General features: G+C 42.8%; 1 protein-coding gene across 6 annotated transcripts in view; it reads left to right on the forward strand.

The window, feature by feature from the left end:
• Positions 1 to 24,461, forward strand: part of TUB (TUB bipartite transcription factor) — a 193,143-nt gene that overhangs the window by 90,638 nt on the left and 78,044 nt on the right. Inside the window, exon 1 of one of the 6 annotated variants that reach the window (XM_061610314.1) lies at positions 8,147 to 8,875. The exons of the other annotated variants lie outside the window; for them this stretch is intronic. Within the exon in view, the coding sequence (XP_061466298.1) occupies positions 8,838 to 8,875 (38 nt within the window). The 5' untranslated portion in view covers positions 8,147 to 8,837. Of the gene's footprint in view, positions 1 to 8,146; positions 8,876 to 24,461 lie in introns of those variants that run through there. 6 annotated transcript variants of the gene reach the window in all.

Below are 24,461 nucleotides of genomic sequence, written 5' to 3' on the forward strand. Positions count from 1 at the left end.
AAGCAAAAGGCTGCAGTAAGAGGGGACAAGAATCATATGAAGGAGGAAAAAAACTCTGCTTAAACAACACTTTTGATTTCCAAGTATTAACAGATATTTATTTTCTTTGGCAAGAAGATTGCTGCATTACAGGACTAGGCTATTTAATTTTTAATTAAAAGGAAATCTATACCAGTTCCTTATATTAAACCCCGTTTAGATTATTTATTTATTTATTTATTAAATTTATATCCTGCCCTTTCTCCCAGTAGGAGCCCAGGGCAGCAAACAAAAACACTGAAAACACCCTAAAACATCATAAAAACACACTTCAAAATATATTAAAACAAAACATCTTTAAAAACATATTGTTTTTAAAAAAGGTTTAAAAACATATTAAAAAGCAATACCAGCACAGATGCAGGCTGGGATAAGGTCTCTACTTAAAAGGCTTGCTGAAAGAGGAAGGTCTTCAGCAGGCACCAAAAATATAACAGGGATAGCACCTGTCTAATATTTAAGAGGAGGGAACTCCAAAGGGTAGGTTCCACTACACTAAAACTCTGCTTCCTGTGTTGTGTGGAATGGACCTCCTGATAAGATGGTATCTGCAGGAGGCCCTAGCCTGCACAGTGTAGTGATCGACTGGGTATATAAGGGATAAGACGATCTGTCAGGTATCCTGGTCCCAAGCTGCATAGGGCTTCATATAGGGCTATTCTGACAAAAGAGGCTCTCTCCTAATACTTTCTTGTTAGTCATGCCAACTGCTAAAAGGTATTTGTTTTTAAGAAGTGCAAAGGTTTTGCAAGAAAAAAGAAAAAGTTCTGTTGTATTATACATCATATCAATCACAAAATCTGGACAGATCATTTTAAATTAGGGCACACTAGAAACAATGGGTTAGGCAACAAGTTACCATTCTAATTGTTATAGCCCTTGATAAAAATAGTTTTCAAGAAGAACTGGGAACTGGATCCTTAGCTTTTGACCATTTTTTCAAAAAATGTGATTTAAAATAAGGCCAACCACCTGTTATTTGACCCTTGCTGGCCATGGCTGCTCAAGGCAGCAAGAAGTCGTCTGCCTGAGCTGGGGAAGAGAATTATTGATAGATGAGTGTATAATTCCTCAAAGTCTTAAGCAGGCTGTTGAAATTCACAGCATGCAATTTCTAGCCAGTCTCCTTCCCCTCCATGGTGCTAGAGTACATGGTGGCAGCTAAACTCCAGAGTTTCTTGGTTGCAATGTATTATCTTGATACATTTCAAACTGGCTTGAGACATGGTTATAGGACAGAGAAAGCTTGAGTTTCTCAGTTGGGTAATTATGCAGGGAACGTGATAGGAAAAGGGTGGGTCCCTTTTGGTTCTGTAGGATCTCTTAGTAGATTTTGATGTCATCAACCATGGTATCTTACTGGATCACATGACTGGAATGGGAGTTGGAAGAGCGGTTTTGCAATGGTTCTAGTCCTTCCTGGAAGGACTATTTCTCAAGGTGGTGCTACGGGACTATTCTGCAGCTCCTTGGCTAGTGGCCTAAAGCAGGGGTCTCAAACCTATTTTGGGCCCAGGGGCACATTTAGAAATCTAAGAAACTGTTGTGGACATCACAAAACACATACAGAATGCAAAATGAGCTTTAGATTTAAGGCTTTAGAGGTCAAAACAAGCATTTGAAATTCTAACCGGAAACCAGTGAAGTTGAGTTAAAATCAGAGTAATATGCTCAGTGTTAGTGCTCTGGTTGCCATGTTCTGGACTAGCTGTAGTTTCTGAACACATTCTGAAGGCAGACCCATGTAGACTACATTGTAGTTGGAAACCTGAACCTTGAATGTAACCCCATCAAAAACAGGTTAAACACCTACCACAGATCAATTGATCACGCACCCTCGAGAAACTCCATCTTTACTGATTTAAGTTTCAGTCTATTTGCCCTTATTCAGTCCATTCCTGGAACCAAATTATGAGAAGCTATAGGTTGTATCGAGAGCCAGTGTGGTGTAGTGGTTAAGGTGTTGGACTACGACCTGGGAGACAAGGGTTAGAATCCCCACATAACCATGAAGGTCACTGGGTGACCTTGGGCCAGTCACTGCCTCTCAGCCTCAGAGGGAGGCAATCGTAACCCCCTTCTGAATACTGTTTACCATAAAAACCCTATTCATAGGGTTGCCATAAGTCAGGATCGACTTGAAGGCAGTCCATTTCCATTTTCCATATATCCAACACTGTGTGAGCAACCTTCTGCTCATGCAATAGGACCTTCCTTTCCCCACCCCATGCATCTCCAAAATCTGCTCCAGAGCCCCCCCCTCCAACCTTCTGGAGCATATTTTGAGGATGCAGGGGAGCTGAAGAGGAAAGAAGGGGGAAGTTCTGTTGCGCAAGCAGAACAGTAGCATTAGAGACAACACTATGAGAGTAAGAGAGCAAGGATAGGAAGAGAAAGGCTTTATTGCTTGAGTCCCAAGAGCTTAAAATGTTACTACAAATTTCATTGTAGATACGATGAAATGCATCTACTTGTGTCATTTCATTTCAGATCCATCCCTCACTAGCCTGGTTATAGTCTTTTTTCCAGAAATCAGGCTTGTGTTTAATTCTCCCAGTTTCCCCCCACTCCAAATAACATTGACTTTGTGCAATGTCTGTGTACTCATGTGTGTCTTAAAAGGTGCAGTTTTTAATACATATATCAGCAATGTGCACACAAGACCCCAATTTATTGGTGCAGAAAGTCAATGTTTCCTTTCCACTTTTGCCAAGGAATGTCACCATGAAATAACAGAACCATAGTCTTGATCATCGGTCATAGATTTGATTCTCACATTGCTTGGAATGACTTTGAACATTAACAATGTAGAAATTCAGGAAGTATGTGTGATTCAAGGCTCATGCACAGGGACAAACATTTGTGCTAGAAATAGTATTTGTGCTAGAAATAGTAAATCACCATGAGATGCTCAGGGTAGAGGTTGTGGCTTTAGCAAGCAGGCTTAATTCCTAGCACCTCTTTTTTAGACAACCATAGGAACAGCCCTACTGGATAAGACCAAAAGATCATCCAGGCAGCATTCTGCTTCCCACCGTGGCCAATCAGAACCCTCCAGAAACTCACAAAGAGAGCATGATGGCAATAGCTTTGATTCAAGTGAGGCAGAAGGAGGGCTGAATCAGTGTCTGGAATCACTAATGGATTAGATGAGGTGGAAGCTCAAGCTCAGTCTAGACAAGATGGTTGTACTGTTGGTGAGTGGTTTGTCTGAACGAGGAGATGGTGTTCAACCTCTTCTGCACTGGTACCTAAATCAGCCTTCCCCAGCCTGGCGCTCTCCAGATGTTTAGAACTACAACTGGCTGGGGCTGAGCCTGGGGATACTGATAGATACAGTTTTGCCACTAGAAGTCCAAGGGATATTAATGATACAAAGCTACCAGTCCTAATGGTAGGATCCCTGTGGTGCATTGTGGGAAATTTAAAATAACAGTTTGTAGCTGCCTGCCATGGAGGAGGCAGTGAACCTATTAGCAGTGGTGAATCTTGTCAAAGCATTGGGGCCCCAACAGCTGACAAAGAAGACTGAATATATTGGGCCATGAACTTGCCTGTGTACTGGAATAATCTTTTAAGGCTTTTATCTGGGTGCTTCTGCCTTTTCAAGTTAGGTTGGTGGTACCTAAGGAGAGAGTATTCTTGATTGTGATGCCCTGTCTTTGAAACTGTCTTTCTACTAAGGATTGCTTGGCCCCTCCTTCAGTTTCTTTTCAATGTCGGGTGAATACCATTTTATTTTCACAGACTTCTAAAATGTTCTCTAATTAGCTTTTATTCTTCTGCCTTCATTCGCTCTACTTTTTTAGTAAGTTTTAATCTGGTTGTTTATTTTATTGTTTGAATGTTTATTTTATTGTTTGGTTTATTATTTATGAACTGCCCTGGGAGTAGAAATACTGAAAGGCAACCTGTAATTTTAAAAAATAACTAAATAAATATACCCCTCTCCCAATCCTGTTGCCTTAAAAAGAACTGGTATTCAGTGGCACACCTCTGATAATGGAAGGCTCCTCGCAGCTTCTCCGTTCTTCAAAGCCATCATGTCATCAGTGTATCATGCCTGTACTGGGGTGGATGGGGGTGGGGGGAAAGAAAAATGATTCTGTATTTCTGTAGCAGCCTCCTGGTTGTATGTGGAAGGAAAACTAAGTTTTAAAAAGTGTCTCCTTTACACACATACCTTGATGCAAGATAGCAAAGAAGCCAAGATCTCCTGGAATAAAAGGGCAGATGCTTTTTATTTTTTGCTTTTAAAAGTTTCTAGGACAGAGATGGATAGAGAGATTGGCCTTTCTTTTGCATTTAGGAAAACTATGAGGATTGTAAAGTGAGCATGATCCTGTAAAGAGAAGAGAGAGAAAATATCCTCCATCTGGGAGAATTTAAAGGCGATTGTTACAGACTGGAAGTCCAGGGAGTAGAATGGGTGTTGTGTTCAAAATTTTGTGAAACTCATGTTGATTTTTCATCAAAGCACATCCCAAAAGCAAAACATGTAAAAGTAAGGATGAGTCAGATAGTTGAACCTAGGGCTGTGCACCAGATTTGGCCAAATCCTGAATTGGGCAAATTTGTGCCCTGTTCAGAGGCAGCTGCAAATTGCTACAAAGTGGGTCAGGTTGACCGGAATCAATTTGTGCTGATCTGTAGCTCAAAACAGTCTCCCAGGAAGCGAGACATGCTTGTCTCCAAACAAGACAATTGTTGCAATTATCAATTACAGTACTGTGTCAGTCTTTATTAATACTTCGGGGGGGGGTTCAGTAAGTCTTGTGAGTACATTGTACACAGTCAGTGCATAAGCAGCACATATACAGTGTAGCATTGCATACACTATGGCAGTGATTCCCAACCTGGGGGCCGCAGCCCCAAGGGGTCACGGAACAATAGAAAGGGGACCATGAAGAAGAGTGCAGAGGAATGCGGCCTTTTCCACCACCGCAAGAACAGTAGGCAGAAGACTATGCGATTATTTCAAGAAATTCAGGAGTGAAACTCAGGAAGGCTCACTGCTTGTTCAGCACCCGCCTGCCCGCCTTCTGTGCGCACACATGGACACCACACAAGTCCTCCCCTCGCACGTTCCTTCCGTGGTCCGTTGGTAGCCCTGGTGGATTGGGGTGTGTGGGTGGAGGAGGTGATGCTGCTGAGGTGAATCCTTCCATTCTTGGAACCGCCTCAGATGAGGAGGAGGGGCGGCAACAGTGGAGCAGGAGCAGCAGTGCGCTGTCTCTTGCTGCTTCCGTCATCATGGCTCCCCTGTGCAGCATCCTGGCCTGCCGGGGATGCAGGTGAGAAACCAGCTGACTACTCCTTCCCCTCTCTTTTTTCAACTTAGGCTTGAAATTGCTACTGAGAGGTTCCCAAATTAGAAGGGCGCGGAGGGAAGGCTTCCGGTAGACTGCCCCACACACTTCTCCTCCCCCCCACTAGTGATATGCAGGGCTTTCTCCTAGGGTTGCTAACATTGGGAGGAGGCGGAAGCAGTAGGTGGGGGGGTCAGGGTGGGACTGTGTCTGGCCAAACCTGTGTCTGGTGGGGGGGGGCAAGGGGATGCCTGAGTGTGATGGAGTTAACAACTATTCAGGCTGTCTCATGAAAAGAAGGAGGGAGAGGATGGTGTGTTTCGCAACTTGCCTTGTTCAAGGAACCATCCCCTTCTTAAATTAATGTACAGGCCTTCCCCCTTTCGTTATTTGAATCCTGTTCTCATCTGGGAGCTTAACTCTATATATGGCCCAGATCTTTTAAAAAGCAACAACCTTGTACTGATCCACTATAGTTAAGGAGAATAGATGACCTGTGTCATAGATAGTGTCCTGTGCCACCCCTCTGAGTGAGGTATGATACATAAGGATAATAAAAATGTTCAAATACAAAGAAGTAATTTTTGGCTGGCTTATGGAAGATTGTGTGTGTGTGTGTATCTCTGTCACCCCCCCCCCTTGATAAAGAGATGTAAGGGATTTTATCTTTAGTTTCTATTCCTTGTTTTGCTTTTTTGTTAGCAAAATCGAAATATGGTAAGACAGTGAGCCACTGTCACAGCATCCTTGAGGGGTGGGAGTCCCTGGGTATGGGTGTGGATGTGTGTGTTTTGGGAGCTCGTGTGTGTGTGTGTGTGTGTGTACATGTATGTGTATGGGGTTGGTGCGTGAAGCCCCTAGTTACCTAGTAAGTTGACTATCCTTCAAATTTTGTTATAAATTGTTTATATTCTGTAATCTGCCTTGGGACTTTCTGGTGAAGGGCAGATAATAGATATCATATCTGTTGTTGAGATGAACAAAAAATGACATTACTTAACACTTCATTATGTATTTTTTTTCAATTAACAGATACTAAAATTACAACAGTTAGCATGTGGGGGTCACAAAAAGTTTTGAGTTTAAAAAGGGGGTCCCGTACTTCTAATGGTTGGAAACCACTGCACTATAGTATTTATTTGATTTGAAGAAGCAAACTTTAAAGGTGCCTAGCACAACCCCCCCTGGAGCTACTGTTTGCAATTGGTAGGGTTAATCCCTTCTTAAGGGGCTACAATGTATCCAAATTGCATGTAACTATGTGAAACAACAACAAAAAAGTTATGGCCATATTAAAAATTACAAATTTAAAAGTGCCTAGCATGTAAACCCCTGGAGCTGCCAGTCTGCAATTTGGCAGAGTTAATCCCCTCTGTAGGGACTAGCATATTTCCAAGTTTCTTGTACCTATGTGAAACAACAAAAACATTACGTCCATTTTAATTTTAAAACATTATAAACTTTAAAGGTGGCTAGCATGAAAACCCCAGGAGTTACTGGCTTGCAATTTGGCAGGGTTAATTCCTTTTTGAGGGACTACCATGTCTCCAAATGTTGTGCCCCCATGTGAACAATATTGAAGAATATCAAATATGAACATTCTTTGTGTTGATGAACACTATCAGTAAGCTTGATATGCTGTGGTAGATGCTGTCATTGTACAAAACACTGAAAAGACCAAGTTAGTTTGGGACAATGCAAGCTATTCACAGGGACCAATCTTCTGATCATATGGGAAAAGCAACACTCGTGTTTTTGCCAATCACTAATATGGTTCCAAGTGACATGACTTGTATGTGGTCTACATTGACATTGTTGGCACATCTGGTACATAAACAAAATGTATCCCTATTACAACCTTCAACTAGCCTTAATTCTGGATGCCTCTCGAATAAACAAAGAACAACCGAGCAACAGCAATCTAAGGAGCATCATCTTTATGTTGGGATTGTTTCATACACTCATGTACTTTCTGGGATCCATTGGGACTCTGGATGTGGCCTTGGAGAGCTTTTAATGTAAATTTAAGGTAGTGATGCAATTATGCCAATGATGAATGGTAAAGCAGTTTCAAGAGCTGTATGTGGTCATATAATTGCTGATGCTGCATTAAGTGCTCTACTAGCTGAAAATGGATTTCCTAGTAAGATCACATTCTCCTCATAATAACATCTGAGTTGTATGAAGATGTAATGCCACATAAGAAATCACTACATGATGTAATTTCTGGTGAGACACTGTCACATATAATTGATGCACTGATGCCAAGCAAGCTGATTTATGTGATCATCCTGAAACCAGTAAGCTTTGACTGCAGTATCAGCAAAAGGTAAACACTGTTCATAAGTTCATTACTGGGAAGCTCAGTGGCAGGGAATCTGCCTTGCATGCAGAAAGTCCCAACTTCAATCCTCGGCATCTCCAGGTAGGGCTGGGAATGTCCCATCTGAAACCCTGGAGAGCTGCTGCCAATCAGTGCAGACAATACTGAGGTAGATGGAGCAGAGTCTGACTTTGTATAAGGCATATACAACAACTGTTAATCCTGAAAACGCTACATCTTCTCCTTGATGCATTCTCTCTTTTTCGCTCGCTCGCGGCCACCCACCCTTGGCCTCCCCGCCCTGCCTCACACGCACCACCATTTCCAGCACACCCATCCCAACTCAAAGGCTCCCTCTCTCCTCCTCTCCAGCCCGCTCTTTCCACTTCCAACCGAGCTCCGCCTCCCCCTCCTCTCTCTGAGCAGCGCAGACGCGCCTCGGGCAACGACCGCCTCTCTATTTGCCTGGGCACTCCAAGGCAGTCGCGGCAGGGCGAGCGCGTCGCGCATGAATCATTCACAGCCACGCTAACGGCGGGGCGGGGGAATTCCGGCGGTCAACAGGGCTGTGACGATTGGCCAGCGAAGGGCGGGCGAGGGAGGCGCTCGAGGCCGGGCCGTTCGCGTCTAGCGCAATGCAATGCAGTGTAACGCAGTGACCGCGCCTCGGCGCTGCTGGGGCAACGGCGTCTCTTTCTGCTGTGTGTACAAACGCGCGGGCTGACGCGGATTGGCTGAGGCGCGGGTTAAAGAAGGAGAATAACGGCGGAGAAAGAGGCTGGGGGTAGCGGCCGCCTCGTCTTCTTCCCCTTCTCCCCCTCCCGCCTCTGGCCAGCGACTGCGTCGCGTGCCTCGTGCGAGCGACTCGTCTACCAGACCCGCTTTCCACAGCGCTTGAAGGGACAGCGGCGGCGAGGAGGGGCGCCTCCTGCTCCCTCTATGCTGCTGCGTGACCCTCCTGAGAAAGATGCCGCTGCTGTTGGGAGCACCGCTTGGATAACCCCTCTCCATGTACTTGCCGCCGCCGCCGGCGCTTCTCAGGCTGGATAAAGGATGCTGCCCTGGTCGGTGGGGGCTGTGACCAGGGGATCCGCGGCCGCTTCGTTTTCTCCAGTCCCGGCCATTGGGGCTCCCCCTGCCTCGGCCGCTAGCTCCCTCGGCTAGCGATGACTTCAAAGCATCAGGCGGACTGGATCCCTTACAGGTATGTCAGAAGGCGCCAGGCTGGGCTGCTTCTGTGTAGTTACTAAAGGGGGCAGGTAAGGTTCAGAAGGTCTTGCAGGCGAGCAGCCCATCTTCAGCAAAAGTTGTTTTAATAAAGGAGAAACAAGGATATGCTATTTACATTTATTTTGTGGCGTTAGGCAAATCTGTGTTGTGTTCTGGGAGGTGAGGAGGAGGAAATACCTAGTTGTTCGGAGAGGCTACAAAGAAGTCGCCACCTCATTGTGGGAAAAGAGGTTTGAATGAATGAAACAGAAACACACACACACAGAGCTGTTGTGTTTTACAATCTTGATATGCAGCATGCATGAACGTTGTGGTTTTGAAATGTTAACCCTTTAAAACGTGCACCATAGTAAAATCAAGAGATGCGAAACTATTTTCAAGGCACATGTTCACTCCATTCTTGGCTTTGGGGAGTGTCAGGAAAACTCTTGTTTTCAGGACCGAAACATGGAGTCAGTTGGATCGCTGTCTTTGAATGATCACAACAGGGAAATTTTTGTAAAGTGTTTCAGGTTTACTACAAGTAACTCAAATCCTTGGGTGGCATATTGCCCCAGGTTTTCTCAAATTATTGACAGGAGTGAATATGCACTGGGGCAGAGTAATATCCCAGACTAATCAATTATCCATTGAGATTTGTGTCCATGGCATTTTTTCCTTTTTTCTTCAATTTCTTCTTGTTATTTTAATGTAATGGTTATAATTTCTTGCATCATTGCAATACCCCTAACAGCTGTGAAACTCACTTTTTATTTTTCATAAACCTCTTCAGTTTGAAAGCTTCTTTACTTTGAAACACGTGGACCACTTTCAGCCATAAAGGCAGCCTTGACTTTAATGCAAAATCGGTCATCTCTGTTTGTTTGCAGTGAACTGCAGGTGCCAACTCCTACCCTGTACCTGGAGCTCAATTCTGCTCTTTTGGAGTACTTTCTCAGGGAGATTTCGCCTGAGACTAATTTCTAAAGTCACTTGCATGAAACCTATGTGAAATTTGTCACAGGTGATGGTGCCTTTCTTGCCATGTGTACAGTTGGTAGTTAGTCACTGTAGTTTGTGGCTTCTTACACATTGCACAGGTTTCATGATATTTTCTGTATGAAAGTGATCTCTGTTTATCCTTAAGAAAACATGGCAGAGTGGAACTAGCCTCCAGGTATAGGGCAAGATCTGGTACCTGCTGTACACTGAAAACAGCAAAAAGCAAGTATCTGACATGTCCATGTAGGAATTTTTTGTCTTGCGTGAAGCAGCCCTTATTGGATGATCAGATCATGTTCCTGTTAAAACACAAAGCATGTTCCCAGTAAATAAAAAAGTACAGTTGGAGAAGGACATTAGAAAGCCTTACTCAGAAATAAGGAGCTGGCATATGATTGGTTAAGTTATTTTTCAATGGGTTTTTGTAACTCGGGTCTTAATGTGTAAATTGCTTTGGGAAGGGGCGAATGCGGTAGTCTCTTCCATAAGGTACCTCACATCTTTCTCTTCCCCTTCCTCTTGTCCTATTCTTCTCTACTTATCCCTTACAGAATACACACAACGTGGACCATGCAGCAGCTTGGCAGTCAGTGTTAGCTGCTCTCCCAGATCCTTCCCGCTGCCGCTCTTGCTGCCATGGAGAAGAGCAGGAATCGCCATGGCAGCACCAGCTGCTGTTGTCTGTCATTGGTTCCTTGGTTGCCATAAGCTACCAAAGCCTCTTTCTGGGGAAATGTGTGCGTCAAAGTGTGTGGGGCATTGCTTGTCACTCTGGGCTAGATCCCCTTGTTCATCTTGCCTGCTGATGAAGCAGGAAAAGTAACTTGGTGGCATAAGCTAGATTGCAGTAAGGAGCTCGCTGCAGGGGAGCTGTCGACAAAGAAGCAGATGGCAAGGGATAGCAGGCCCTTGCTGATGCCAGGAATCCAATGGTAGTTTGAAGCTGATAAGTTGGACATACAGTTTTGAACACAGAATTATGCTGGTGGCTCGCTTTAGAATGCTGGGTTTATATTTGCTTTGTTAGTGTTAGAAGTGGGGCAAGAGCAACTCCTGTTTAGTTCTTTTGTTTATGTTCCAGAAGGGAGATAGAGTTAGGGTCCTCCAGATGCCTAGGGTTGACTACCTTTACCTGTGATGCTCTGACTGACTTCCTTCTGTCCAGACTGATATGTCTTAAGGAGCTTATCTGCCCCTCCTCCTTCTGCTATTTCCCTTCTTTTCTTCGACTGTCTGTCTGAGAGAGAGGAAACACCTTTGTCTCTGCTCTCTCTCTCCTGAGCCATGAGGGCAACTCCCAAACCGGGGCATTGCGCCTCCAACCTAGTTAGTTTGTTAGAACTAGGTATGCCTTTCTATCTACTATGTATTTCTATAAATAAAGTAGCTTTTCTTATTTTGCTAAGTCTCAGTGATCTCAATGCAGGGTAAAAACCTGCTTTCTTAGGTAAATGCATACACTGGCGCACAGCATCTCAGACCGTTGACAATCTCTGCTAATGTTTATACAAATTTACACAACATTTTCTCTTTTGTAGGTGTGTCTGAACACTTTGGTTATGGAAGGGACATACAGCATTTTTTCCCCAGAATTTGGTAGAAGAGAGGCCCCTTTCTGAACCACATAATTCAAGAGAATTGTAAACCACTATAATATTTTTATGAGTTTGTGGCTTATACATACTTTTACAATTTTTTTAAAAAAGAGCATAAAATAACTGCATGCTGATATTTTTGTCTCTTCTTTCTTTTAAGAAAGTATTTTTTAAATTAGATAACTACTTGGGCAGTTTATGCTAGTTTTTAAAAGACATACTTGTAAAATGGATTATATGGCTGTAGTTCTTACGCACTGTTCTGCATGCCATGAGAATGTTTTGATTGAACTACTGTAATGCACTATACGTGGGGCTGCCTCTGAAGGCAGTTTGGGCTTTAGTTAGTTGAGAATGCAGCAAATCAGGCTGGTGATTGGCATTAGTTGTCAGGAGCATATATCATCAATGCTGCAGAAGTTCCACTGGTTACCAGTCTTATTTTAAGGCTAATGTCAAGGTTCTGGTTATTATAATGGTATTGTTATTATGGTTATTATAAAACTCTTTACAGCCTGGGTCAAGGATGCATCTCCCATGCCCGCTGAGGCCTAGTAATGAATCTCTGCTGCAAGTGCCACCCCCTTCAGAGACTTAATTGTCCTCCGCAACCGATAGAGCATTCTCTGTTGCCACTCTGTATCTATGCAGTTTATTAATGTTTGAGATTTGAGAATGTGGCCTGTTTAAAATAGTTATTAAGACTGCAGTCCTCTTACTCACTTACCTGGGAGTAAATTCCATAGAATTAAGTTGGGCTTACTTCTGATCAGTCATGTATAGGACTATATAGCTTTTATTTTTAAGCAGCTTGCCTCTTCCAAGTGTGATAGGAGTTTGATTTATACCACTCTCTCTACTGTTAGAGAGCCAGTGTGGTGTAGTGGTTAAGGTGTTGGATTACGACCTGGGAGACCAGGGTTTGAATCCCCACACAGCCATGAAGCTCACTGGGTGACCTTGGGCCAGTCACTGCCTCTCAGCCTCAGAGGAAGGCAATGGTAACCCCTCCCGAATACCGCTTACCATGAAAACCCTATTCGTAGGGTTGTCATAAATCGGAATCGACTTGAAGGCAGTCCATCATCATCATCCCTGCTGTTAATGCTGCTAATTTATTGTGTATGTTTCCCTTGGATTTTTAAAAATGGTGTTGCTTTCTATTTGTTTTTAACATTGTTCTTTGCTGTGAGAACTCATCTGAGTTGAAGAACAGATTATAAAACCCCAAGTAACTGAGGCCGCAGTCCTATACACAGTTACTTGGGTGTCCAAGTCTCACTGAATTCAGTGAAGCTTATTTCAAGGTAGACGTTAATAAGCTTGCAGCGTAAATACATTTTTGAAGTGATGGAAGGAAAACATATTGGAAATTAAACTTGTCTTGAGGATGACTTTTGTGTATTGGTAATTTTTCTATGCTGTACTAGGTCCTGTGCAGAAAGTGCTTCATATTAAAAAAAATATTTAATTGTTTAAATGTGCATTTAAAATATTTATACCTGGCCTCCTGCTGTTGTGCATGTTTAAAGGAGTTTGAGGGCTGAATCTTAACTTTTCAGAACATTCTTCATATATAGCATTTGAATGACACATATCTTTTCCTAGCATTTTAGAGAAAGTATTTTCCTTGCATCATTGCCTAATTTTATGGGATACTTCATAGCCATTTCAGTGCTTTTCTCCCACAGGGAGAGGATGAACTCTAAAATGCAAGGTGAAGAAATTGGTTCACCGCATGTAGTCAAAATAAACAGTGGATCATGAAAGCTGTTTTTTTATATATATATAAAAGGAATGCTTGTTGTTGATGAAATGTATTACCCGCCCTTCCCCAGTAGGCTCCGGGGTGGGTCACAACGATATAAAATACATTATGCATCTGACTCGCAAGATCCAGGCATGGGCTGAAGGCACATAATGCAACAGCCTTGCTGAAGCTAATCAGGTGTGGGTTTAGTTAGTGCTTGGATAGGAAATCATCTGGAACTCTCTGTATGCCACCTTGAGCTCTCTGCGGGAAAGGTGGGATATAAATAAACACTCTTCTTAACTGGTAGAATGTCTAAGAACAAAAGAACACCACTGACTCCTGGAGAGCATTTTCTTGTGCGTGCGCATCAGGCAGAGAACAAAGAACTCCCATCTCTTTCTCCCTGTCATTCTAAATATTTGCTGAAAGATAGCAGTTGTGGGGGGAATAACAGCTATGCCGTCACTCTGACAGCCTATCCGCTGATGCCAAGATTTTGCAAAGGGCTTCGTAGTATTGTGCAAAGAAGACAATGCGTCATCTTCATTTTCCTTGAAAAGTAATATTTTTGTCTTTGTGCTGTGCATATCAAAGATGTGGAGCCTTAAGTGAGGGATCTTGCTACTTTCCTCTTTTTGATCTCTGTCACTGTCTCTTCCTTTTAAAATGTGTGCAAAGTAGCCTGCAGCAACTTAAAAATTGCAATTGCTTCTTCTGAGTGCTTAAGAAATTATGCTAATTATATAATCTCAGTCCAAATCTTTTTTACTTCATGAAACATGAGTTCCTTTTTTAATACTAGAATGATTAAAGACTGAGTTCTAAGGGATGAATAGAAGTTTTGATGATTAAACAATATATAAATCCTGTTAAATATAACTAACTAAATCAGTTTTAAAAATTTGACACCTTAAAATGGTAGAGATGTAAAAAAAAATCCCAGCCAGGATTAGAGTTGTGTAGGTGGGTTTTGTGAAGAGCACCCGCCTTCCTCTCTACTCCTTATGGGAGGTGGCTTTTGAAATTGTGGGGAATTTCAAAAGTGTTCTGTGATGTGGCATTAAGTTCAGAGAAAAAGAATTCCTTTCCCAAGCTTTGCAGTTATGCCTAAACTGGTGGTTCTTTGGGTCCAGGGCAAGGATGGCTGTATGAATGCGATTCAGCACTGAAAATTCAGGATGTGTCCCTGGGAGAGACAGGTAGTGTTTTCCTCTGGAAAGGTCCCTTGCTAAAAGACAGAAGCTGGTCAAGCAGATTTGGCAGCTTGCACCGATCCAGTGGCTCTGTTCGGTCAATGATGTGGATGAGCAAGCAACCCATGTGGATAACATCTGCTTCCCCAATACATAGGGACTGGATGGTTTCTCTTAAGAGCTTTCAGTCCCCAAAATGAGTGCTCTGCAGCTGAGCTTTAGCACCACGTTAAAAGAAAAGGCTCACACAGCAGGAATTGCTCCATTTAACAGCACTTCAAAGTGTTTGTTGGTTGCTTTTTACTGCTTGTGTGATGTATATTGATATACATAATTTGAGGTCTTCAGAAGGTTAAGGCACTAGCATAAGCTTGTAATACAGGTTTATAGTTTCGGGAGTTTGCATATTAGCTTCATTTTGACAGGACATCAAACATGCTTTGAATGAAGCAGCATAGTTGCAGTGCTGACTGTGCAGAACTTCTGCTACAAGAGCATTGAAGAGATAATTCCCTCTGTGGTATCATGTAGTGCATTTGATTATTTGTTCATGTATGGAAAATTGCACTGTTGAAAATTAGGCATATATAAAAGATGGTAGTCTGGATGGATAGCCGGGGTGATAACCCCCCTGGGTTGAAAATGCTGCTTATGAATGCCAGGTCGGTGAATGGTAAAACAACAGCCATTCAGGATCTGATACTGGATGAGCATGCCGACCTGGCTTGTATTACAGAGACCTGCTGGATTAAGATGGGGGGGTTAATCTCTCTCAGCTTTGCCCACCAGGTTTCTCTGAACAGCAGCAGGCAAGACCTGGGGGGCGGGGAGGTGGAGTTGCTGTGGTCTATCGTAATACCATTCCCCTGACCAGGTGCCCTATCCCACAGTCTTCAGGGTTTGAGTGTGTGTATCTGAAGTTGGGTGGCTGGGACAGAATAAGGATTCTGTTGGTGTACCGCCCATCCCCGCTGCTCAACAGTCTCCCTTCCTGAGCTAGCCGGGGTGGTTTCGGGGTTGGTGTTGGAATCACCTAGGTTTGTTGTACTGGGGGACTTCAACATCCATGCCGAGACCGCTCTGGTGGGAGTGGCTCAGGATTTCATGGCCTCCATGACAACCATGGGTCTGTCCCAAGTAATATCTGGTTCCACTCATGCTGCTGGCCACACTCTGGACCTTGTGTTCTGTGCTGGATGGGATGATGGTGATCTTGGTGTGGAGGAACTCTCTGTAGTTCCGTTGTCATGGACAGATCACTACCTGGTTGGGTTTAGACTCACTGGGACTCAAAACCTCTGCAGGGGTGGGGGACCAATTAGGATGGTCCACCCCAGGAGGCTGATGGATCCGGATGGTTTCCTGAGAACTCTTGGGGTTTTTCCTGTCACCTCGGCAGGCTGTTCTGTTGAAGTTCTGGCTGACCTCTGGAATGGGGAAATGAGACTGAGACTAGAGCGACGTTGGCGGAAGACTCGGAGCAAGTCTGACCGAACATGAGCTAGAGCCTATCTGAAGGCCTACTCCGTGGCAGTGCGGGCAGCAAAGAAATTATTCTTTTCAGCCACCATTGTGTCTGCGGGGAGCCGACCAGCAGAGCTGTTTCGAGTGGTCAGGGGTCTCCTACATTCTGGCCCCTGAGAGGGTAATATAGACCACTCATCAGCCCGCTGTCAAGAATTTGCACGGCACCTCGCAGACAAAATCGTTCAGATTCGTTCCGACTTGGATGCTATAGTTAATACAGGCTCAGTGGATGTAACTTTGGCTCCTGCTTGTCCAATAATAATGGATTCTTTTCAACTTGTACAACCTGAGGATGTGGACAGGATCCTTGGAGAGGTGAGGCCCACCACATGTCTGTTAGACCCTTGCCCTTCCTGGCTTATTAAAAGTGCCAGAGGGGGCCTGGCCGAGTGGGTGAAGGAAGTGGTCAATGCCTCCCTACAACAAGGCAGAGTTCCAATGTGCCTAAAGGAGGCAGTTGTAAGGCCTTTGCTGAAAAAGCCCTCCCTGGACCCTTCTATTATGGATAATTATCGGCCAGTGTCTAATATCCCATTTCTGGGCAAGGTAATAGAGCGTGTGGTGGCCTCCCAACTACAGGGATTCCTGGATGAAATGGATTATCTGTTGACGTGTGTGCGTTGTTGCGTGAAACAGCATACATTACGTTGGAGTTAAGTTGAGCAAGAAACTTCTTCAGAGCATTAGATCATGTTGAGTCTTTATTAAGACATTACGGCCAAAGGCTTAAGAGTAAAAACATGTAGAGTTTCTTCAGTCACCCCCCTTCTGGTACATCTCTCTCCAAAGGTAAACACAGAAGACAACCTCTCAGTTCAGAGGCAATACACAGAAGACTCAGCTCAACACAGATAGCTGCTAGAACTGTTCCCAGTCTATCGCGATGGTTACCATAGCAACGGCCTTGGCTGGCCGTTCCCAGACTGGGCAAAGACATAACTCCCCCTAGTTACAGTTTTTCAGACTTGATGGAAAACAAACTCAGTGACAGTGTGGTTCAATGGTCAACATTATCTAGGCTATTTGTCACACCGTATCTCCCTATATGAACCTGCCCGGGCCCTGAGATCTTCAGGAGAGACCCTTCTCATGATCCCAACACCCTCACAAGTGCGACTGGTGGGGACACAAGATAGGGCCTTTTCGGTGGCTGCCCCTAGGCTCTGGAACTCCCTCCCTAGGGAGGCAAGAATGGCCTCCTCTGTGCAGTCCTTCCGCCGACAGCGAAAGACTTTTTTCTTCCGGCAGGCCTTTGGAACTGAAGGTTTTAAGGGTAGTGACTGAAGAGGATGCTGTATGTTATTGTTTTACTTGTATGCTCCTAAACTGGGTTGCAGTATTTTAAGTGTTTATCTAATTGGTTTTAACATCTTAATAGTTTAATCCTGTTTTAATGCTGATTTTATATGTTTATATGTTTTATATTTTTATAGGTTCTTAATGATATGTACTTATTTTTATCTGGAAGCCGCCTTGAGTTGCAGTTTGGAAAAAGGGCGGGGTATAAATGATGATGATGATAATAAAGCAGAAATGTAAAGTAAAATCCTCTTACTTTGTGCTGAATACGGAGAAAATGATATGATTGCTTCCCTAAATTTTCAGCAAGGCCTATATAATCTGATTAGCAACATTTAGCGCACTTCATAGCAGCAGATGGTAGTGTATGCAACATCCAAACTATATTAGGAAGGAGGGGAGGAAAATACATGGATCCAATCTTCAGTGTTTGAACAAATAGCTTAAGCAGGACACCTCCATGGTAAATGGAAAAGCATAGCACAAAGAGAGAGAAACAGCTACTTCTTGGTTTATTGTGGCATTTACAGTTGCACGCTGTGCTTGTTGGCACTTGTACTGAGTAAACTATTGCCCCAAAGGTATCTCTCTAGCCTCCATCCACTCTGACCTTGTGTGTGGGGGTGGGGGTGGGCAGTATCAAAAGTAGTTATTTATTTATTGAATTTATATCCTGCCCTTCCTCCTGAAGGAGCCCTGGGCATACTTGTCATAAATGCACCCATATCTCCCAAATTGCTTTTAGGGCTGGAATCAGAATCATGGTGACACTGAGATTAGCAATGAGCATAAGAGAGCTTGGGCTATGGAGTGGTATACAAGTATAATAAATAAACAAATAAATAAATAAATAGGCTAACAACTTTGGCACAAAGTCTCTGGTTCAAATCTCGGCGCTGCCGTCAACTCATTGGATGACCTTAGACAAGCTTTTCAGTGTCCTCTTCCCTCCATCTGTAATATGGGAGATAATAACACCGATTTATCCTTAGAGGGTTGTTGTAAGGATTACAAGTAGATAATATATATGATGCACTTGAACACCTGAAAACACTATACAAATGTAATTATTATTATTTAAATGGTGACTTGCTATGGAAGGTTTATATCAGAGATATAAGGCCGATTTCCTGGGCTAATTTTCGTAAGTTCATTTTTGGAAAGCATTCTTTCATAAATATGTTTCTTTTTTAATGCACCCTTAACTGCTCTGCCGTATTAAAAATAAACCTTTTTTACAGCCAGACATATTTTGCTCACTTATAACTTAGCCTCCATCCACCCCCACTTGGTTTTTCAGCCCCAGTCTTCTTCCTCTACCCTACAGGATCAGGGCAGTACTGGAGGTGGGATCAGTGGCAAGTCAATCTTCAAAAAGATATATGCTTTTGTATTTTAAATGCTTAAATGACTAACCTTTTGCAAATTTTATATTAATCTGCAGAGTGCACATTTAATAAAAAGTAAAACCAAGCATTATCCATGAATTCTGACAATTTAATTCATTAATTTTAAGCAGAGCCAGCCTGCTGGAAAGACCAATCCTATGGATGTTTACTCATAAATGCAGGACCTCATTTCTCCTGCTGAGTTGGGTATTGCATCATGAAACAAACACTTTCCTCAGTGGCTGGCTGCCCCAAGCCTTCTGTCCACTCTGCACCCACCATCTATCCGTTTTGACCCCCCCCCATATTACTGCTAATGTATGCCATTCTCTGTTACCCAAATGAAAGCGCATGGGGAAAGCAAAGGGCTCAAAGGACACCAAGGATGCCACTACCCCCATAGTGTTCCCTTGACCTGCAGAGAAAACGGGGGCTGAAAGACCAAGGGAGGCTAAGTTATAAGTAAGCACAGTATGAGAGGCTGTGGAAGGTATTTATTGCTTGCATGGTGTGGAAGCCAAAGGACAGTTGCTGTAACTTACCATTGCCATGTTTTTTTTACACATGATTAAATCTATAAATGCCTTAACTCTTCTCTTAAACTGAGGAGTTCTTAGTCTTGGAATGTTATTTGATCTTAACTGTTCTTTTATGTTTTAAAAAAACAAAAACAAAACCCCCACAGCTTTCTGTCTTATTTCTCTTCTCCTGTCTTTAAAATCTTCCTTCCCCTATCATCCCACACCCCTCCACTGCATTTTCTAATACTAATTAGTATCAAACAATGACTGATTGAGTTGGATTATACCCACGTGCCCACCCTTCTCATGTAGGGTTGTAGAAAATAGCAGTTGCAGCTGCAAGCTCTTAAAACGTCAGATATGTGGTGCATCGCCTTATGTTCAAAGGAGGAAGATGCATGGGCAAGCAGAGATGTAACATTCTACATATATGCATAATCTGTATGTATGCAAAGTGCTAGCTTGCTTCTGAAAAGGTGTGGGACATCTCTTTTGCAATTGCATGTTTAGCTAATCTTTAACAGGGATTATATTAAGTGACTATCTTCCTTCTGGAGAGATTTTCTTTGTTAAAAATAATATTTTTATTTGGAATGCTGTTTATGTTAGAAACATGCTGTGTGTGAAACAGACATTCTAGCTTCCCTTGCATGTTTTTTAAATAGCTGCAGATTACAAATAAGAAAGCCAACTATTGCTTTATTTATTGATATATCAGCTGATATATTGCATATTGGCACTGGTAACGTTTCTTAGAGTGCAATCTTATCTATTAATATTTACTCAGAATTAAGTCCCGCTGTTTTCAGCAGGTAACTCTTTCATTATGTGAGATTACAAACGCTATTGGAAACCTAAGATTTCTGTTTGCTTTTCTTTATCATGATGTAGGGCAGGACTGGGGAACCTGTGGCATTCCAGATGTTGCTGAACTATCGTCTCCATCATCCCTGACGATTGGCTATGCTGGCTGGAGCTGACGAGATTTGGAGTACAACAGCATCTGGAGGGCCACAGTTTCCCACCCCGATGCAGGGATTTGGCCTGTCATAAAAAATTATTTCCATATGAACCATAAATGTACCAGACTGAGCCATCTTCATTTCTGTGAAATAATGTTAAAATGTAGGGTTTTTTCCTGGCAGAAAGTTATGTATCACGTATTATATCTCTGTTAAATACATGAGATAGACCAGGACTGCATTTTATGAGATGACACAAGAGGCTACCAAGCATCCTAACCAGATTTTATTAAAAATCACTATAACTATACCAATTGATTCTCTCTTTCCCAATCATGAAGGTCTTAACATCAATTTTATGGGTAAAATAATCTTCATTTTCCCCTTTCTGCAGTTTAGAACATAGTTGGATGTTTCTGACCATAATCACTGGATTATAGATTGCTGGTCGGAGAGAGTGATGCTGTTCTCAAATTATGCCTGCTGGATAGGATAGGGTTGTTACAAAATCCTCTTGGGCCAGTGGAACACAATTCTACATCAGTGGGGTTGTGGGGGGAATTGCACCACTGTAGCAATAGTTCCCCCCCCTGAACAGGAAGCTCTAGCATAGTCCTTCTGCTGGTAGGACTCCACAGCAGGGAAATTGGTTTGACTTGGGCCATTGGTTGGAGAGGTGTGGCATTTAGTTGGAATTCAGTACTTTGGGCTTGGTCTCATCTCTGAGGGCATAATGTTATGCTTGCTAAAGAGGTGGCATAATTTCACCACTCGTACTGAGTCCCAAAATGGTTGCCCCCCTTCTCCACCATGATGGTCACTGTGGTAGAATTTCAATTAACTCGCTAATGACACAGTTCCAGGGGAATATAGGACCTAGCAAAGGAACAAGATGCCCTGTATGTGGCATAAGGCCACATCATTCTAACCCTATATTTAGGAACTCACATGGGCACTTTGGTGATGGTCAACAAAAGAAGCACTTTCCTCAAACAACAAATATCACCCAGAGACAACAAAAAGAAGCAAAAGAGCATATGAGCAACACATAGGTACCCTGCCTCAGGACCCAGATACCCGCCACAAATCTTGGCATCGCTGCTGCAACTGGGACTACAAGGACAAGGCATCTCACAGGTAATCAAAGGAAGGGGATGTCAGCAACTACAGAGCAGGTGATAGTGCCTCAAGATATTGCAGCCTGTACATTTCCCCCCCTCCCCCTCCCCAATGAAACATGATATATGTGCAGAGCATGCAGACATCACTGGCCAGAGAGTGTCTCTCATTCTTCCCCACCTCTTGTCTGTGCTGTGAGGAAAAACTGTGTACTGGCTTACCAATGCTTGTTTGCCTATTTATTTTATTTTATTATTCAGTTGGTAGAAGTTGTGTCCTCCAGTTAGAGTACATGCAGTGCCCTATCTAGGAAGTGGGGGGGGATGAGTTTGCCCTGAAGCCTCAAATGCAGAAACGCTCCCACAGTGCAAAGAATCCACCTTTGTTAGTGAACAGCTAGCTCTCTGCTTCAGCTGTTGCTACCACTGGCACAATACTTGTGACTCATTTCCCCTTGCAGGATATGAGCCAGGAACACATGGAGCAAAACCAACTAAAGACAGAGTTCCATTTTAACTCCCTGCAATGGAAGGAGAATGTTTTTGCAATCACTGCATTGCCTTCCCAGACAAGTTAAGCTCCAAATGCAGATATTGGGGGTACCAATGGAGGAGTAAGGCTGGAGCATGCAAAACGAAAGGAGTCTCGCCACCAGACACTAATAAGCACCTAGGCAAAGGAGCTATCAGTTGGAGCTTTTCTGATTTTCATCACTATCCTCATGTTTCTCTTGTCTCTCCAAAGGCAACCAGTCAGCTCTTTACCAAGCAAGGATGTTCCCCACACCCAGGATCATTTAGGCTATCAGCAAGACCAACAACATCAGCAATTGCAGGAGTAAACACCAAGAAGCCGGCTGTTCCTCTGTGATTGTCCTTTAATCGCTCAGGGCTTGTGTGCCTTTCCAGAGTGCACCACTGATGGCAGAGTAAGAGGTGCAACACTGCCCAGAACAAAGAAGCATTGATGGGACAAGCTGCACCTATTACTCCTCTGTAGGAGTGCTCCTGGATCAAGAAACCCTGGAAGAACCAACAGCTTGGCAACTCTATTCCTCTGTCCATGCTTTTAGAACTTGCTTCATGTTTGATTTAGTTATTAAAACATTTCTATCCTGCCTTTCTCCCTGACAGTCCTCCGAGGTACATAATAGTTGGAAATTAATATGTAATGAACACAAGATTCTTCTTCCTTTTTGCAAAGTGAGTGGTGAGTTGTGAACGCTCTAGAGCAGTTGTTCCTAACCTGTGGTCTGTGGACCCCCCATGGATGGGCTTCAGGGGTGTGTGAACCAGGAGCAAACAAATAATAATAACATCCAGTGCAATAAAACAAATTGTATTTATTTATGGAGGTCCATAGCTTTCATCAGAGTGGTCTGTGACCCAAAAAAGGTTCCCTCATTCATTATTGCTGTTGGCTGACAGAGTCTTTTTTAAAAAAACAAATCTTTCTTGGAAAAAGCAAACTTTAAAAGTGGCTAGCATGAAAACCCCTGGAGCTGCCCATTTGAAATTTGACTGGGTTAATTCCCTCTATAGGGGCTTCCATATCACCAAATGTCATTCCCTATGAGAAAAAACAAAACTGTTATGTCTATTTTAATTTTAAAACATTTTAACATTTAAAGTGGCTAGTATGAAAACCCATGGAGCTATCCACCTGCAACTTGGCAGGTTTAATCTCCTATATAGCAGTTACCATATCTCTAGGTCATAAGACAAGAACGTTATGGCTGCTTTGGTTTTGCAGTATAAGTCAATGGGATTTCTGGAGAGTTGTAATATTCAGATTGTGATCCAGATCCGAATCTGTCCAGACTAGATTGGGCATGATCTGTATTTGCCAATTGGAGCTGCAGATTGGATCAGGAGGTCTGTGCACAGCACTAGTAGCAACCATTTTGATGATGTCATCATAACTACACGTAATCTTTTCCAGGAATGTCTCCTGGCTGATTTTCAAAGTATAATACATATTCACTAAGAGGCAAAAAACCTTGCCGTTTAAGAACATACCTATAGCCCACAGATATTTCTATCAAACTTTAAAAAGCAGGGAAATTTTCCAGCTATACTGAATGCACCAGGGAGCAGGAGACCTGACCTCCTCTCTGAGATATTGTACTGCCCTACAAATGTGTAAAAATGCAAACACAATTTGGGTTGGTCTTTCACAGTCCAATCCACTTGCTGCGTAGCTTGGAAGAATTTGGTCACATGTGCCTCTGAGCATATGGTGAGTGATGGCAACACCTGCCATCTCCAAAGATAGAGAATTATATTTTTGTATGTTTGTTGGTGTTCTTCTGCTTTGCTTCTTTCCTGTGTTACTAATGTTTCTACAGAGAATCTAATCTAGAAAATTTTATTTCTCTCATTTTTCATCCTAGAAATCTGTGTCAAATTTATTTTTATTAATTTGAAAGCCTTTTTATAGGTCAATGTCATATGATGGTGAAGACAGCCTTTTGTGTTTCAAATTGGAGAATATGTTCTATTTCTATTTTGGGTGCTTTAACAGTTGAATCTGAAACTGCAGTTTGATGTAAAATGAGACTAATTACAATATGTTTCTACTTCAGCAATTACTCTAGCTGTTGGAAAAAAAAGGATGCATGTTTTCAGCCTGCTATGTTTAAACCACTTCATTTAAGGCAAGGTGGGCACTGTCAATTAAAAACATAGAGCACACCTAGAATTTTTCTAGAATATATTTCACCTCCCACTGTTTTATCTTGTGCAAATTGAGACACTCCTGTTGTCCACTGGAGATTATTCTGCAGAATCGACAGTGCCATTATTCCACAATTATTTTTGGAGTTTTTTTAATGTAAATTTGGCAAAGTGTTGCTGTACACATATTCACAAAAATAGAAACAAAAGAAAATGATTTCCTATAGGAAACTTCACTAAAATTGCAAAGTAAGTCAGACATATTTAAAGTGACCATCTGAACTATATCAACTGTCTTAATAATGTTGCTTCCTCCCTGCTAAAACAAGATCAGCACAGCATGTCTTCTTTTTATTATTTGGGCTGATTGCAGGTGTTCAGGACTATAAGTTTTGTAAGGTTTTGTTTTGAAATGAGCTTATGGGCAGCATCAGAATGGCATGGGGGACTATTTTCAATTTAACATGGCAGAATGTGAAAAATCCACGTTGGCTATAGTATATAGCCACTCTTGTGGCTGTATAATACAACTGTAATTGCAATTTGG

The sequence above is a fragment of the Rhineura floridana genome, chromosome 2 (genome assembly GCF_030035675.1).
Source record: "Rhineura floridana isolate rRhiFlo1 chromosome 2, rRhiFlo1.hap2, whole genome shotgun sequence".
Classification (NCBI taxonomy): domain Eukaryota; kingdom Metazoa; phylum Chordata; class Lepidosauria; order Squamata; family Rhineuridae; genus Rhineura; species Rhineura floridana.